Source organism: Cariama cristata, unplaced genomic scaffold, assembly GCF_000690535.1.
Source record: "Cariama cristata isolate BGI_N322 unplaced genomic scaffold, ASM69053v1 scaffold25803, whole genome shotgun sequence".
Lineage (NCBI taxonomy): Eukaryota > Metazoa > Chordata > Aves > Cariamiformes > Cariamidae > Cariama > Cariama cristata.
Window position 1 is genome coordinate 25,005 of NW_009609509.1, and position 17,235 is coordinate 42,239.

Genomic DNA, 17,235 nt, shown 5'->3' on the forward strand with positions numbered 1-17,235 from the left:
TACTGAAGTAACACAGATATTTAGTTCCAATTCTGTGCAGAAATTTGATTTACTTAGACTGTTGAGTGTCTGTGAGAAATCTGTTTGATAAGAAAATATGACCGCAAATCATGAATGAAAATATTTTGTGATTCAAAAGTTCATATTACATCAGAAACAAGCAAGTTTCAATGTTAAAATGTTCTTAAAATGAGAAAAGCCTTACACTTTTCTGGATCTAGATCTGGATCACAAATACAAGAAGAATTAAAAAAACCCACATAAATGAGATGTCTTCTTGAATAGCAGAGTTTCTAAACTATACTTAATTAACAGTGACTAAATTTAGGCTTACTTAAAAAGCAAAAATGTTAGTTAATTCTTTAGTACAACTCGGAAATACATTTTAAGTTTAAGTCAGTCATGTGAAGATATCCCAAGTGGCTACATATTAGAACATAGCAAAGATGTAAGTTACATTATCATCTAATTGTCTATAATAAAAGGTTTTTTTCCTCTTTGCTTGTTATTCATATAAATCTACTCTTCTGATTCATTATTAATCATAGTTCATGTGGTGATTTGATGTAGAATGTTCATGACAGAATTTCTTATGTTGTAGTGAGTTAATGTGTTCTGTACTGTAGTGCACATTTGTGACAAGATGATGTAGAAGCTTATTTGGCTTCACAGTAATACGCCTGGCTGTTATAGCTAATGCTATAAATTAATAGATATGCATGTAAACTAATCTCTTTTCTGCTTTAACGTTTCAAGCTCTAGGAAAATTAAAGGTCTGCAAACTTGTCGTCCCAAACAAATGTGGATTTTCATGGCATTATTTCTGATCTGAAGGGTGATTATTGAACATTGTAATAACATTTGTAAAATAGGATTAAAATAGAGTATGATCTTCGTAACGCATAAATGGGCTGAATCAGTTATATAAGATTTAATTGAAGAAACGTGAAAGTGATTTATGTTGGAAGTACAGATCGCATGAGAGAATATAACAAGCTCTGAGTATATTACTGAGCAGCAGTACTGAGGGAATAATCCGGGCAGGAAGAGCAGAGCTACTGGAGATTTGATTGAACATAAGTCAACAGCACACCACGAAAAAAGGACAGTGATATATGAATGTTGTGCATTGTAACAAGAAGAGTGTGTATAAAAACTTGTAGATTTCTGTCCGATGGTGTGGTTTCCCTTAGGCTTCAGCTGGGATAATGTGCTTATACATTGGATTCTTTATGTCCAGTTAAAACAAATTTAGGTGTGAGAGTTATTTTTGGTAGAACAGTTTGACAAAATTGCATGTATGTTGTGTTCAATGACTTGCAAGAGAAAAGATAACTGGTCTTTTTTCTGGTTTATAATATTTATCTTTAAAGTAAAAATTTTATGTGTTTATATTGCTTTTTAGATGAGGGGAAGAGGGATTGTTGTCTTTTTTCTGCTCATGTTGTACGTTGGAAATCAGGACTGTGTCTCAACTTGCAACAGATACCTAGTGTAATGAACGTGTTCCTTCTAGGGGGAACAAAATTGAGGGCAAATGTAACTTTCTGCCAACATGTAAGTGGATGTTATAAAGGAGATAATGATGAATTATTTTCATAAATCAGTGAGGACAGAACAAGAGCTAGAGAAGAGACAATTTAGGTTAAATATTAACAAAAACATAATTCAGGAATCATAATGATTCATTGTTGGATTAAGGATATTTGCTAAATTACAATGTTTAGAATTATAAAAAGGCGTTGAGGAGATTCTTGATAACATTAAGAGTGCTTTGGGAATCATTATAGATGTGATCTGGGGCTGCTGTCCTGCAGTTAGCTGCATCCACGGGTTGGCTAAGTCCTTTTGGTTTCATGGAGGTCCAGAAATCCCCTCGTGTAACAATCTCTGCAAAATGAGGAGTGCTGGTGTTACTACTACTGATGGGAAATGTGGTGAATGAACTCCTTGGCACTGTCTTTCCTTCTTTCAACTTGATTGCATGGGTTGGATGGGCCTAAGGTAAAGAACAAGAAAAGCAAAGCCTGAGCCATGGAGATTAGCTTTATCCTCTTTTTGACATTGCCTTTGAAGAGAACTTTCCTTTTTCAGGAACTTTTGTTAAGGCTGAAGAAGAAAAAAAAGAGAGAAAGAGCAGAGGTGAAGAAAACATGCTACACTACTCACTACGAGGAGTCCTCTGCAGCCCTTCTCACTGAGAAAACTCAAATAGAATTTATAGCAAGAAAGCCTTTCCCTTGATAACACAGCTACTGGTGGGTTTTGCCAGAATGCTTCATTAATAATATATCTGCCCAAACTGTGGAATTCAAAAAGACACACACATCTATATTCTTTTTAATTTATAAAGTAACCTTAAGGACAACAAGTTTGAGATGACCAAAACTTTTGCTCGTTTTCACTGTTGATATGAAGTTCAGTTTATCGTGGTTTGTTTTTTTTTTAACTGTAGTACAAAATCAGCCTCCTGTTTGTAGGGCTCTTCAGTACAGCTTGCCCACTTGCTTTGTTCTAATTTGGTTATGTGCAAAAATGTTTTTTCCTTAAGCCAGACTAATGTTGAATGTTTAATGAAGGAATCTGCATAAGAAGATGCGTACAATCTGAACGGCCTTGCGATTTCAATTTGTCTCAAATCACGCAGACAATAATCTTTTATGTTGGAATTTGCCGTGTTGCTCGGAGCCACAAGGGAAGAACTTACTCGAGCTGTTGATGGCTGAATATTTTTTGCCACTTTATTTGTATCCTTTTGTAACCCTGCTTTTTGATGGTGTTCCTTCCTGCTCTTACCTCAAGACATGAAAGAAAAAGATATTTTGAGAAATGCTTTCGCTGTCCCCTTGCTGCCCCTGGCAGAGTTAATCCAGCCATCCTGCTGTGCTCATAGAGCCTGTTCTCTCCCACCCACCGGGCATCCTCCTCACAGATTAAGAGTCAAAGTACAGCATGATGCCTGCTCTGCCTATGATGGATCATTGTGCTCTGCCTTGGTGGCCGTTGCCTTTTATTTAAGATAGTAGTAGCGTTGCTAGAGTTGTGATAGCATAAAGGATATAAATGCAACGAGGATATAAGGGAGAACTAATAGCTTTTTTTAAAGCCATGTCATGTAATTGGAAAATGGACAAGATTTGGGGTTCAGAATCTGACAAGCAACATCGCAATCCCAACTGGATGTAGGATAGACAAAATTGCTCTTAATTTATTTTAATTATGCTAATCAATTAGACTACCTGAAAGAAAACAGTAGATTACTATAGCTACAGTTGAGATGAATGGGTAGCTTTTACATATGTAGTAGCTTTTTCCATTTGGTGATCAACGATGAGATTGATGAAGGTGGAAGCAGGGTGAAACCTGGGGAGAGGTGCTGGTTCCATTTATTTCAAGCCATGATTTTCTTCCAGAACTTGTAGTAATTATTTAATTAAACTCATTAAAACGATTATTTAACAAGCAAGGCTTGCAAATCAGGATAGTATAAAACAACTGGGAAAATAAGTTGATGGAGGAGTTTTTTTATATATTATTTTTATGCTAAGATTGTATGTCATGCCATAGCCTATACTGAGGTTATCAGTCATTCCAAGTTTATTGTTTTGGGGAGTGTCCTTGCTGAAAGAAACATGATGAAATTCGTCAGCTGGCTGTTGCTGCAGAGCAGGTGGAGCAGTAATTGAGGGCCCTCTTTCCATCATGTCGTATATGTAGGTGCATATTTCCTGTAAAGTAATGAAATTAAGATCTTGATAGAGGTGACATCCCTGGAGACCATAACACATGGTACCCAAAGCAGAGTCAACAGCGCCTATCGTAGCGCATCACAAAATGTGTTTTACTTCATCCAGTGTGCCAAATGCTGTCAAAGTAGGGTGAATCCACACTGCTTTCTGATAAGACGGAAAGAGTTACGAGAAGAAAAACATTTCTCATGAAATGGCTACCCTGTCTCTGACAGGTTTGTTCCAGTCCTCAGGGGGAAAATGGCAGACACCTGACAGACAGACCAGAAAACTAAATTTAGTTACTGCTGAATACTAAAAAGCATAGGCTCATAGACCATGGTTTCTGTTAAACTTTGGCTTTAGGATTCTTTTTTTTTTTTTTAAGTGGCCTCTTTTTTCAGATGGTCCAGTGTGAGAGAAGCTGAGATTTCACCATGGTGGATGCATCTCATGTTTGGCCTGTGCCGCTGCAAGCACAAGCAGCTGCTGAAGAGGAGATTTCTACCCTTTCCCCTTTCCCCCATCCTCAATCGTACTTTCCTGCCCGTTTATTTGTGCCAGTGTTAGCTCTTCTGCGGTCAAGTAAGGACCTGGTATTTTCTTCTGCAGATCTTCTTTCTTTTAAGGAAGCATTTCCATGCAGTTTTCACAAGACTTATAGGATAGTTCACCTGTACTTTGGCAGGGAATTGGGATGGCTTGTGTCCTTAGCATCGCGCTATCAGTTCATACAAGTAGGGTGTTGACATGGCCAGCGAAGGTTTTTGTACCAAAGGTTACGAACACTTTCCACGTTTTTATCTTTGCGATTCTTTTACAGCTCTTCTGTTAGAAAATTGGATAAATATTAATGCTAACGGTAGGACAATAATGCATGATCAGGTTTGTAACTCTGGGGTGCTTAATATTTTAGGGGATAAGGGTATTCTGGATTGCTGCATGTGGTGGGCTGTGCAAAGCACTCCGTAGCACAGCCTTGAATGTATGGCATGGGTGGCTTCTGTGCATTGATTGAGCTTGAATTAGATAATCAAGTGTGGAGCCCATGCTTTTAATGTGAATATTTTACAATAGAGAAAAATAGTCTTGTTAAACTGAAGATGCTCGAATACAGTAATACTTAGATCTTCATGCACATGACTGATAACTTGCAAGTATGCTGGGAAACGGAACGCGTGCTTGATAAGATCTCTTAACAACATTTGTTTTGATGCGGGGTCCAGGTTGCCCTGTCCAGTATTTGGCTCTTCTTTCTATATGTTGAAGACGTTATTCCTCTAGTCATTGTGTATCCACCAGATGATGATGATGAAAAAACCAAAATGCGTACAAGGACATCTATTACATTGTACTCTTAGAAGGAGATACTTAACACCATTTTAGCATTTTTCATTATTTTTGCTGCCATTTTTATCCGAGTATATAATTGCAAGTTATAGAAATAAACAATCAATTTTCGATTGTAATATATTAATATCTGTATAATTAACTGATATCATTCTCATATTACAGAGCTTACCTTTTAATGCCTGCATTAGTTATAACTGTGAGCTAGAGTAATCTGCATTTTTACTCCAAGCAGCGAATGGCTGTTTGCTGCTTCTGATATTATGAAAACATTCATTACTGTATGTTATTAGAAAGTCTGAGTGTATTTAAAAAAAAAAAAAAGGCTATTTATGTAGTAGACAAATGTGTCCCATTCTTTCAGGGGGCTTGAATGTGTTTTTTTATCTTTTGCTTGGAATTAAGTCCGTGATGAAATTTAATCAGGATCAGAAAAGGGATCAATTCTAGAGCTGTTAAAATTTTCTATGGAGATTTGTATTTTATCTCCTATTTCTTGTTACACTAGCTATATTTCACGCTTGTGTACAGATTAATGTGCTTTGCTGATAATTACGTATTAAAAATAGATAAATAAATGATTAGCTCATTATGAAATGCGTTGTAGTACCAGTAACTTTAATTATAATTTATCTGCGAGGTAAGAAATCCTGCAAAATATTGTGGGCTAACATATTGGTATTGCAGTTGCTCTCTCGTAGTGCTCTATGATTAACATTGAAGACCTCAAGGAGGTTGGCAGGGAATAATATTCCTGGTCTTTGTGACCACGTTTTCCAAATCTGAGCTGAACCAGTGACTGGACCTGTCGTTAGCTCAGCCCACAGATGAAAATGCATGTCACCAGTGGAGGGAACCGTCTGAGAAGTCTGTCCTCTAGAACTCCATTTGGGAACGTATTCCACCTCTCAAATTCTCCAATATTTCTTCTAGTTCCTGCCTGTGAAAACAGAAGGAATGTTTTCACTTTATGGACAGACCTGCTTAGAGCTTGCTATTTTTCACATAAGTAAGATTTTTAACATTGTCTGTTAGAATAGGTAATCACTATTGTAATGATCTTTGTATTTGTAGGTATAATAGACTTTCAGGATTTCTGATTTATGGGATTCTTAGCCTCACATAATAAAAATGCACATACATAGTATTTGTCATTGCATCTGAGGTTTGCAAAATCATTAAAGTGTGATTTTTTTTTTACTTTTTTTTTTTAAAGACCATGGATTTTACTTCTTTTTTATTAAAACATTGTTTCTAAAAAGTGGTTCAGCACATAGCCTGAGATACATCCTCAGGAGGTAAAGTGGCCAGGTCTCGGTATTGGCCAGGTCTGGTTTCATTGTATTTTCCTTATTTTTATTAATGAAAAATTAAATTACCATTTTTCCACTGAAATATAAAGGGTTATGGATTGCAAGCACAAAATTACAATTACTTTTTTTTATCTTTACTGGCGCCAAAGTATCTGCACCTGATATTTTCGATCAGCCAATTCTTAAACTAAAGAGAATTTGGAAAACAGTTCAATGACAAAAATGGCTTGTCTGGCAAAGTCAGGACAAAATGACTGTCCTGAGAACTTCTGCAAAAAAAATAATAAATTCTGACCTGGGATGGCAAGGACTGAAGAGCATTGTACACCATGGCTCTGGCAGCAAGTGATGTGCAGCTCAGAGGAGTGTAATGGCCCGGGATTCACAATTACCTTTACTTGGAGAAAACTCTTGGCCTTTGGCTTCTCAGTCCCATTAAACTGAAGATCTGCACCTAAATTTTATGTTTGAGGGGGTAGGAAGGGACCAAACAAACATCGGTTGCTCCTGGTAATGTATAGAAATGGGACTTAGGAGGCAGCCGTCTGTCTTTATCAAATGCTGTCACCAAGACAGCTGACATCTGTTTCCAGTTGGGTAATTAATTCAGGGGGATAATGGCACATGTTTCATATCATTATTATCTTTCATATCGTTATGAGATGAAATCATAAGTCTCTTCATCGGCATAATAAACAATTGCTTTTGCTGCAGTTGTGGAAAGCAGAGAAGTTGTACATCTAGCTGAGTTGCTAGATCGCTGGGCTGTCAGGGCTTGACAGGGAGATCCCTGCGCTGTTTAAAAATAGCAAGGGTTTGTGAGAATTTTGGGTTGGAAGGAATCAACAGTTGCAGTCAGGATGAGAAAGAGCATAAAGTATCCCGATGTGAAAAATGCAACAGAAGTTTAATATGATTTGGCTATGTCTGGTATTGGTAAGTCACTGAGCATTCGATATCGCAGCTGACTCAGGCTTATTTATCTTTCGAAATATGCCAATTATTATACCATGTAATCTTGGTCAGTATGTGGGGTAAGAGTTTTTTTTCTCCTTTTCTTTTTTTGTTTGGGTTTTGTTTGTTGTTTTTTGGTTTATTTGTTTTAACTGTTAATCACTGACAGCAGTTCTCTGGATAGGATTTGTAAAATTTTGAACAGTTGTCCATGCTGGAAATTTATATAGCAAATGTATTTAATCCTTTTTTAAATTTTCAGTTAAACCAGTCATGATGCTGAGGTGAGCTGTACTGGTTGGTCTGGGCTCACTTGCTGGGTAGTGTGTCCAGATAGCCTGGCATTTATTCCGGTATGACCAGCAGTAAAATAATTAATAAAATCAAATTTCGCTAGCGTTTGGGGCTGTTTGCTTGCAGAAATAGGAAGATCACACCTAAGTGGCTTGTGTTTACCATTTTTGCTTCTTAAATTCTGAAGTCTGATGCTGCCACCAAAGAATGACTAGTCCTTTTCTGATCACTCTCTAGTTTTCCCCTTTGTGTAAAAATGCAGTATTGGGGGGTATTATTCGATCAGAGGAAAAGATCAGGCAGAAGAATGTTGCAGAAATAATGCTCAGTTTTAGATGGAGTAACTTGTTAATTCCAGCATCTGCACGTATACAGTCATCAGGGAGTTATTGGGCTACATGTGTTTGTTTTTTAAAACATCTGTCAACTAAGTCAGAAATCTAAATGCAAAGTGTTACATTTGTGGATTTCTTACGTTTCCTAGTGGAATTTCATTTTGTGTGCTAATCATTGGGGAATGCGGAGGTAAAAATAGGATTAAATTTGTGTGCGTGTATCATTTCTTTGACAAATGACTTGCCCTATTCTCCTTTAACAGCATCAAATATAAGCAAATATATGAGATGAAGTTATATTATTTTTGTCTCAGGTGTCTTACTGTCGGTGTGGAAAGAGGCATATCATGTACATGGGGTTTTTTGTTTGGTTTTTTTTTGTTTGTTTTGGGTTTTAGTTTTTTTTTTTGTCCCAGTAACGAAATAACAGGCTGTGGAGGGCCTTAAGCTACTCCGAACAGTTTCATAACATGTTGTAGCTGATTCCTGCAGCCACACTGCAAAACTCACTTCATTGTAATATATTAAGTAGGCTATAATCCATTTGACAAAATGCTTCACCACATAGCACTTAGGTGCATTGTATTGACTGTCACTATAGTTCAGTGTTACTGCGTTCACTGTTAACTGGAACATAGAAAATATTCATGGGGAGCTAACTTGTGGGCTAAATGCACAACATTAAGATATTTCGAAGATACTGCTTTAGGCGACTTTACCATTGCACACCATTGACCTACATTTGTGATATTTGACATTTTTGATAAATACTGTCAAGGATAATCCATCACAGAACAAGTTCTCAGAGTTTCAGGGTGTTTGTTAAACTCTCATAACTGCAATACAGAAGTGTTCCAGAAAACAGTATTTTATATTTATAAGTAGAGTAAGAGGTTTTCCAAGTAAGAAAATTACTAGGGAGTCCATTTCCAGAAGAGTACAGCTGTCTTCACTTAAGAGTATGGGGTCCAGTGGAGACTGGGCTACAAGTGCCTGTCAGCTGAGGACCATATGTTTCTGTAGGTTACATCTTTAAATCCTTACCTCTTCAGATTTGGGATGACCACCATTTTAATGGAAAAACAAAATGTGGAATAAACTTCGCAGCACTTATGGTGTTTAAAGATCTGTACTGCTTTCAAATTGAACACAGTTTTTTGAATAATATAACCATTTAGACCTGTCTGCTGATGTCTTAAGTTCGAAGTCCCTCAAGACTGATGTCCTTTTCTCTGCTGTTGTTCAGCAGCTCTGTGAAGTCAAAGAGAATTGCTTTGTGTGGTTTGATATAGCTAATAAGGCAGTGCTGAGGACCTCGAAATAACCCAAGAACTCTAGCTTGACTTAAAAATCTATAAGTAAATGCTCTTGATGATGGGGAAGCATTATGAAAGAAGCAAGTTCACTGAAGTGCGTTACCTGAGTAATGCTTAAAGCAACCGTAGTTCATTCACGTGTTTCATATACTTAAATATGGAGATAAACTGTGCACCCTTCTGTTTAACATTCAATGTAAACTGAATACATAACTGATTCTCCTGTGTGCCTCCGGCATTTTTATGTGTGCTGCGCCAGCTCAGCTTCGCTCGTCCTTAATAGGAGAGCACATAGCAGGCTTGTGGGACTCTGCACCTTGGGTTTGCTGTTGAGCTGCAGGGTCTGCAACAACCCTGTAGGATGCCTCTCAAAAGAAGGCCTCAATCTGTTTCATGTCGTAGCTCATCGCTTTGTAGATACGGGCAAACAAGATGTTCTTGATGGTCAACAATAGCCGATAGCATAGAGGCATCCAACAAAGGAGATATGGATGAATTCACGTGCCGGTGGATAGGCAGGAGTTCCCCCACCAGAATATCAGCAGCATGTTGCTGTACCATTTCCTGAGATACTGGGTGTAAGAGATGTTGTAGGGGAGTTGCTGGGGTTGTTTGTCCTCATGAATGGTAGCTCTTAGCGGTACTGCTTAAACTGAGGTGGTTGTTCACTTAAGAGGTAGCATTTTCAGGGTTTTTTGGGGACTATTACTTTTTCTAGGTTGAGTGAGAAATTCCTCTCAACTGAAGGGTGTTGACACACGGTGGTCCTAAATATAGTGGGAAGTACTGTCTTCTGAGAGGGAATGGAGGCAACTCTGGTGTAGGAAACTATCTATACAGTCTGGAAGAGTTACGTGAGGACACGACTGTTTGCGGAGCAGAGGCTTGCTTCTACAGTTACGGCTGCTTTACACTTTCAGGCCATTGTAGTCACTAAAGAATAGCATTGAAATATGATTTATTTTTTTTTCCCCCCACTAATGCTTAAGTTTTCAAGTTGCTGTTTCTGCTATCTGTCTTTTCCTGAGAGCAGTGATGGTTTGGTATGTGGCAGGGATACAGAGAGATTCAAGTGGGGAGTAGTTGTGGTAAATTTGGAACACTTTTTTGGCAGTATTCATTGAGTTTGGACAAACACGAGGTATTTGAACGTATCCAGTGATGGTCACGTTTGTGTGCAACAGAGACTTTTTTCATTGCATCTGACAAAAGTAATAAGCCTCCAGGACAAAGTTTGTCTGTCCTGTGTTTCTTACACAAGGCTGATTCCGCACAGTAATGCAAACTGTATGGGTTGTTTGAAGATAACCCGTGAAAGGCCCAGTGAATAGATTTAAAAGTGATAACATTTATTCGTTGTGTGGTTCCTTTTCTCCCTTCTTGCCGTCTCTCAGCATTCGCTGGCTGTTCCTCACTCTCCTCCTCCTCTACCCTGTGAATCCCTTTAATCTTCCTTACTCTTTGCCTGCACCTCTACATTTCTGTTTTTGAACCTATTTTTTTTCCAGTTTTCCATGTCTATACCTGCTTTAGTTTCTTCCTTCATTTTACAGGGGTTTTCCTCTGTTTGATCGCATCTCGCATTTTCTCTGCTGATTGTTTGCCTCGCGCTGCTCTGTCTGCTTAGCCTGTGCAGTGGACTAACTTCTTAAAAGGTTTAAAGAGAAAATGGCTTCACTCTGAGTGGACCTTCATTTAATGATTGTGATGTGTTCTTTTTAACGAGGTATTTTTGTTACTATTTCAGGTCTTAAAAATTAGCTTGATTGGCCACCGGAAGCGCGTTCTGGCATCTTTGGGAGACAGGCTTCACGAAGATCCTCCTCAGAAACCACCTCGGTCAATAACCCTCAGGGTGAGTCCCCATCAAAATTTGTTTGCATTTCTCAAAAAGTCAGCAAGCATCTCATAACATTCACATGAAAACAACGGCTGCTTCGAGTGGGGTTCAACTTATCTCACTTCAGAAAGTTATGGTGCAGACGTCTTAGGCTGACCTGCTCAGTCACACCTTCCCGTATAGCCAGCGGAGATAAATTGACATTTCTACAAGGTGATTCATCTGACCCGTTTCAAATGTCTACCTTAGAATGAGATAATATCTTAGAAGTACCAGCTTACCTTCTTTGCTCAAGAAACTATCTCAGGACCAAGTGTGTACAAGCTGCACGTCTGCATTTGCCCACCAGAATCCCAGCCTAGCTAATTGATATTGCGGAAGGAGAGTTATCATTTTCTTTTCACCTTTTCAAATGCTTGCACTTACTTTTCAGACATCCGCTTTATGCTTGCTTTAAAGAGAGTCTCTTGAAATTGTTGAGATACAAATGCCACTAAGATGTTTCTGTGTATCAAAAGTTTCCTCATGTTTTTAATTTTAATTTGTATTCCCTCTTTCAGAAACCTTGTTGCAATGTCACTGGGGTTTTGCCACCCTTCCCAGATTCAGTCTCCTCTCGTTACACCACCTTCACTCCATTTCTCCGATCCAATGCCTTTGCTTCCTTGCTGTCTTTTACCCTTAAGGAGTTGTGGTCTGATGACCCGTTCCTACTGTGTTCTCTCCAAGGGAGTTCATATCAACACTTTTTATTTTGATATTTTAGGTCACACCTTTTGCATTTGATTGGATCTGATTATTTTCATGAGGCTGCATTTCTCACTGGAATCTCATTTAAGACTACATATCCAAATGTCAGAGAGTCTCCGTGCTCCCAAGTTAAATTTCCTGATGTAAAGAGAAATCGAGAAGGACAGAATGAGGGCTTATTTTTACATATACTTACAATTTCTGTGACTAACCTGTTTCACCCTGCTTATTCTCAGATGCCACGTAGATGCTCCCCCCACCACCCCAAATTCAACCTGTTCCTAATGCCAGGTTGAAAAAGTTCTCACAAGTCTGTAACATCCTGCTGTAAGGCACATTGCACAAACGTGTGGATATTTTTCTTATATTTTATTTTTTGTGGATTACATGAATGATTCCTGATGTATGGCAGGTGTTAAAACACTCCCAGGAAAGAGGAATCATTTGAAAGTTGCATGTTTGTACTCAATGCTTTCAGTGCTCTGGACTGAGGAATTAGTTCCTCTTCAGCAGGTGGGAAAGTTTCCACAGCCTGTGTTACTGGTTAGGACTGTGTATTCTCAGTTAATAGTGAAAAGAAAACTGGATATCCTCCATCTGTAGTCAAAATGATAAAAAAGAAATCTGCTGCTCTGCAGCTAGAGCTACTGATGCGGGCAAGTGCTAAATGTCATTCATCACCTCGTGGTATTGGAGTCTTCACAGAGAATCCTAAAGAGGAGGACATGAGTTTGGATTAAGGTTATCTTTCCCATCAACTGCTACTATGCCATTTCACACGAAACAAGGACATAGTCTGTAGCTTGCAATAATTTTAGCTTGATAATTTGTTTAAATAAACTGTCTGCTGCTACTAGAAGATTGATTTATATAGAATCATAGAAAAGTTTGGGTTGGAGGCGACCTTAAAGATCATCCCTTTCCAACCCCCCTGCCATGGGCAGGGACACCTTCTGCTAGACCAGGTTGCTCTATATCAGTGGAAAAGAGTTTATTGTTTAAAGCATCTACTTTTAAGGTCCCAAGGTCAACCTAAGCATGGATAACACTTCATCTTTTTCGACTCTTTTTGTATTAGCTTTTAAAATATTTCAAAGGAAAAAATGGTTAAATATTGAGCAAAAGCAACAAACATTAAAAATATCCACAAAATAGGTTATTCCCACAATAACTGTGTACTAAGGAAAAGTTATTTTGATTTCAAAGTCATATACTTGAAAGTTAGAAAATGCTGAATCTCAGGTTACATGTGCGATCTTGCTTTCCTTCCTTGAGTGCATTATAATCGTTAATTACAGGACCAGTTTCCATGTTGTTCATGGAACCCCATCCTCACCCAGTCAGCACTGGAGGCTGGAATTTAAACTGAAGGAACTACAATTTAGGCTGAAAACTGGGAGAAGCAGCATTGCAATAGTAATGATAGTTTAACACAAGAATTAATTCACTAGAGAGAATTCCTGCTTTTAGGAACTGGTTAGACAAACATCTGTGGGGCATGAGGTGTCCCTAGGCAGCCTGGGGAAGGATCAGCTTATCTGTTCCAGCCCTAGCCTGTGTGGTTCCAGCTTTACACGACCGGCAGGACTTGAGAGGTGGGGATGAAGCAGATTTTGCTAGTGAAATACACGGTCAGGCATCCCTGCAGAGGAAGAGGAAAGAAGGAAGAATGGGAGAGAGACTCATGATTAAAGGAGTAGCTGAAGTGATGAAAATATAGATTTATACCTGCTTTTGCCACAAAGCCCTTGGGTAACACTTGGTGAGTTATTTAGGTAATTGCCTCATAAACAGTCACTAATTGTATGTTACCGACGTTCTGCGTATTTCACTGGGGTCTGGAGTCTTGATTTATAAAAGTGCTGAGCACACAGTGCTGCAAATTAGATCAATAGAAGTGGAGTTTTGAATACAAGCACTTGGAAAATCAGGCAATGGACATTGTAATTGGGCATCTAAAGTGACTGATATTTTTTAACCTTTGTCTGTGTGTCTCCGGTCCCCCACACTAAAGTGGTGATTATAAAAAGCCAGAAGTCACAGGGTGTGGTGAAAATAAATTGATTGAGGTTTGTAAAGCACTTACGAGCATTGTGGAAAAGATTGTATTAGTCATCCTATCTTCAGAGCAGGATTTGAATAGAGTTTACGGAAGGGGTTTGGGGCCATGAAACGAGGTGAGAATAAAATACTGAGTACATGAGAACTAATGATAACACAGCGCTGAGTATATGACAACATGCTGCACAGTTGAGGATCCATCTGTGCTGTGAAGGACGACGTTGAGAAAATAGCATAAAATCGTACAATTACATACTGTTCCATAATGCAGAGGCACCGTAATTCTTTTATTTCTTGACTTTGTAATTCTTGTCTGTATTGCCTTGCCAGCAATCTTCTGCTATAGATCGCTGAGTGAATTTGCTCTTTATATGCAGTTTGATAAAATATGAAAAGCTCGATGAGAACTGGAATCTGTATGTCCATTGCACGGTCAGCTCTCACTTTGATGCACTGGTGGCCCTGTCATTCTCCTGACAGTGGGAGAATCGGGATTCAGAGCAGAGAGAGGTTACCTCCCTTACTGGAGCAACAGGTAGCAGTTGTTAGAAAGGATATTTTTTTGGTACCCCTGTACTCAGGCTATTTTTGAGCAGAGGTGTATGCACCATCGAGTCAGAGTTGGACCTGGGGAGGGAAGGTTTTAGAGATTATACCTCACCAAACCTTCCAAGCATGTGCAGACTGCAGCTTTTCAGAAGCTTTTAACTGGGCCAAATGTAGGTGGATTTTTGTGAAGGAGGGAAAAAAGACTATTCCTAAGAGGCAAACACTCCTTTCTTTGCCCTGGGAAATGTCAAGTGCTTGTCTCAGATCATAGGAAAGCTAGAGAATTCAAAACCAAAAAAAATCCCAGTTAATTAAAAGTTGCTAAACAGCTATATATCCCTGATTTTAGTCAACAAACATGAAAAATACTAATCCGTATTCTGTGATTGCAAGGAATAGACTCCTACACTTCAAATACAACGTCAGATGTTACTATCACTTGAACGCATACAGAGAATTGCAACTTGCCTTTCCATTTGGAACAGATTACAGCTCTCTGATTTCTTACACCAGATCTTGTTTCTTAACAGCATGGAGTAAAGTACCTTGATGCTTTTCAGAATTAGCTTTGCTTCAGTGTAATCATGCACGAAATATCCACTTTAATTCTTTCTGTAAATAAAAAGGCAGGGTTTTTTTACCTTCCACGCACACTGGAGCTGGTCTTGGTTTCCTCTAATGTCTTTAGGTCCCTTCTAGTTGTTCAGTATTGAAATGCAGTGAAACAGCAATAGAGAATTTAGACAAGGTCTGTAATTTAGACGAGGTCTTCACTGTGCAAACACACTCCTGGATATGTTCTGCCTCCAGAGAACTTAGTATCAGAAGAAATCTCAAGTATCAGATAAATTGAGCACCGTAACCTACATCATGGGAGAGGAACCTGTTTCCCCACGGAGTTGGTGTGACTGTTTTGCAGCCTGCTGTGGGGTGGTACGGCTGGGTGCAGACTGGCGGGCCGGTACCCAATAGCTCTGCTCCTGCTGATTGCAATCCCCAAGGCAGTCTCCAACACTGGAGCTGGGCACCAGTGTTTGGAATTGGTGTTTGACCAAGCGGTGTGACGTGCATGAGAATCGGTGTTTTCGGCCGTACGTGCGGTGGGTGGCTGTGAGCAGTGTGGTGGGAGATCCCAGTAAAATATATGATCAGGAGAACAGGTTTAGCTGTTCATTAGGTAGAGTTCATGCATCCATTCGCTGTGGTATTTGCACACTGGCTGATACAGGGTCACAATCGGTTCAGAACAGATTACAAGAAAAGCCTGGTAAAATGTTTGTACTCTGATGCTTTCATGTGTTCTAGGAATTGTTATTTAGCTTGTTTCTGATAGCCAGTACTTCACGTTAAACGGATGTTCTGCAAGACCTATAAGGATTGCAAACAAAGTGTCTATATCTTGTAAATGTTCATGCATTTCTTTTTTCCAGCAAGAGATGTTGCTGGAGTTCAGACCGCTTTCAAATCACTTTCACTGCTCAGAGTAGCTGCTGAGAAGTGGTGAGAATGTATTTCATCTTGCAAATAGCTAGTCCTAAATCATGGCTTTATTTGGGCCTTGACAAGAAGTAACTCACTGTTTTATCTCTCTAGCAGTCCTAGAAGGGAGTATATATTACATGAGGAGGTTTTTGAGAGGGAATTTGCTGCTAGTTCATATAAATAGTGAATTATTTTTCCTTCCACGTGGGCTCTGCACCTTAGGTAGCGAATCTCAAAAGTTCATCCACAGTAACCTCTACTTCAGGAATTGTTCCTTAATTTTTTTGGTATGAATAATTCAAATACACTTTTAAATGTGTGGTTTGAAGTCAGCAATATGCTGTTCTTATGCTGCATTTTTCTCCTCTCTGTCCAGGAACCCAGTGGTAACCACACTCCTCCTCAGTTGTCTCCATCACTTAGCCAAAGCACTTTCACTACTGGTGGCTCCCTGGACGTTCCTCACATTATCATGCAGGGCGATGCAAGGAGAAGAAGAAATGAAAACTATTTTGAGGATATTCCCCGGTCAAAGCTGGAGAGGCAGATGGCACAGGTAGGGTTAAGCGATGCCATTAAAAGGCTGCGCCTTGCTGCAATTGAATACAGAACTAATCCTAACCATTGCTATGGGACATAGATGAAGTCTGAATTGTAAACTACAAAGACTGACAATTTTTCCAAACTGTCTGGTCCAGTTCTCTATATTTCAAATAGTGTAAGTTGATGTGCAGTTTCTCTTCAGAGGTAGAATTTTGGGGGTGTTTAGATGCCTGAAGGCTGAGCTGAAGGTGCCTCCTGTACACCAGAGCATGCAGACTCCCACCGGCACTGACCCTGCCTCTTATTTCTGTAAGAAGCTGCAGATTCTTCAATTTCTGAGCAACCTAGGTAAAAATAAGCTGACATCAATTCACTGCCAGAAACTCAGAGGTCTTGCGGGGAGAGGGTGGTGGCGATTGCTGCATTTATTCATGGAGAGGGTCAGTATTGTGCTAAACTTTGTGATCTGGGGATATAGCTTGAGTGTTTAAAAAAAGATTTGATGGTGCAACAACTCATTTGAGTGTCGTGACAGCACTAGGCTCAACTGGATGTTAAATCAAACTGTTCATGAAAGAAAACCTAAAGTAGCCTCCATCTCTAAATTTTTTTTCACCCAACCACAATAAGAATACTGATAATTTTAAATTAAACATACATTGGCTGGAGTGGTGTCTTGTACCATTCTAAAGGGCAATAAAGTTAAGCTTGGACAACCTG

The 17,235-nt window shown here is 39.1% G+C and overlaps 1 protein-coding gene across 1 annotated transcript in view; it reads left to right on the forward strand.

Moving 5' to 3' along the window:
* The first annotated feature begins 11,043 nt into the window (after positions 1–11,043).
* ANKS1B (ankyrin repeat and sterile alpha motif domain containing 1B) overlaps positions 11,044–17,235 on the forward strand; it is a 53,806-nt gene continuing 47,614 nt past the window's right edge. The window contains exons 1-2 of the mRNA XM_009697558.1: positions 11,044–11,145; positions 16,349–16,528. Of these exons, the coding sequence (XP_009695860.1) occupies positions 16,445–16,528 (84 nt within the window). The 5' untranslated portion in view covers positions 11,044–11,145; positions 16,349–16,444. The remainder of the gene's footprint in view (positions 11,146–16,348; positions 16,529–17,235) is intronic.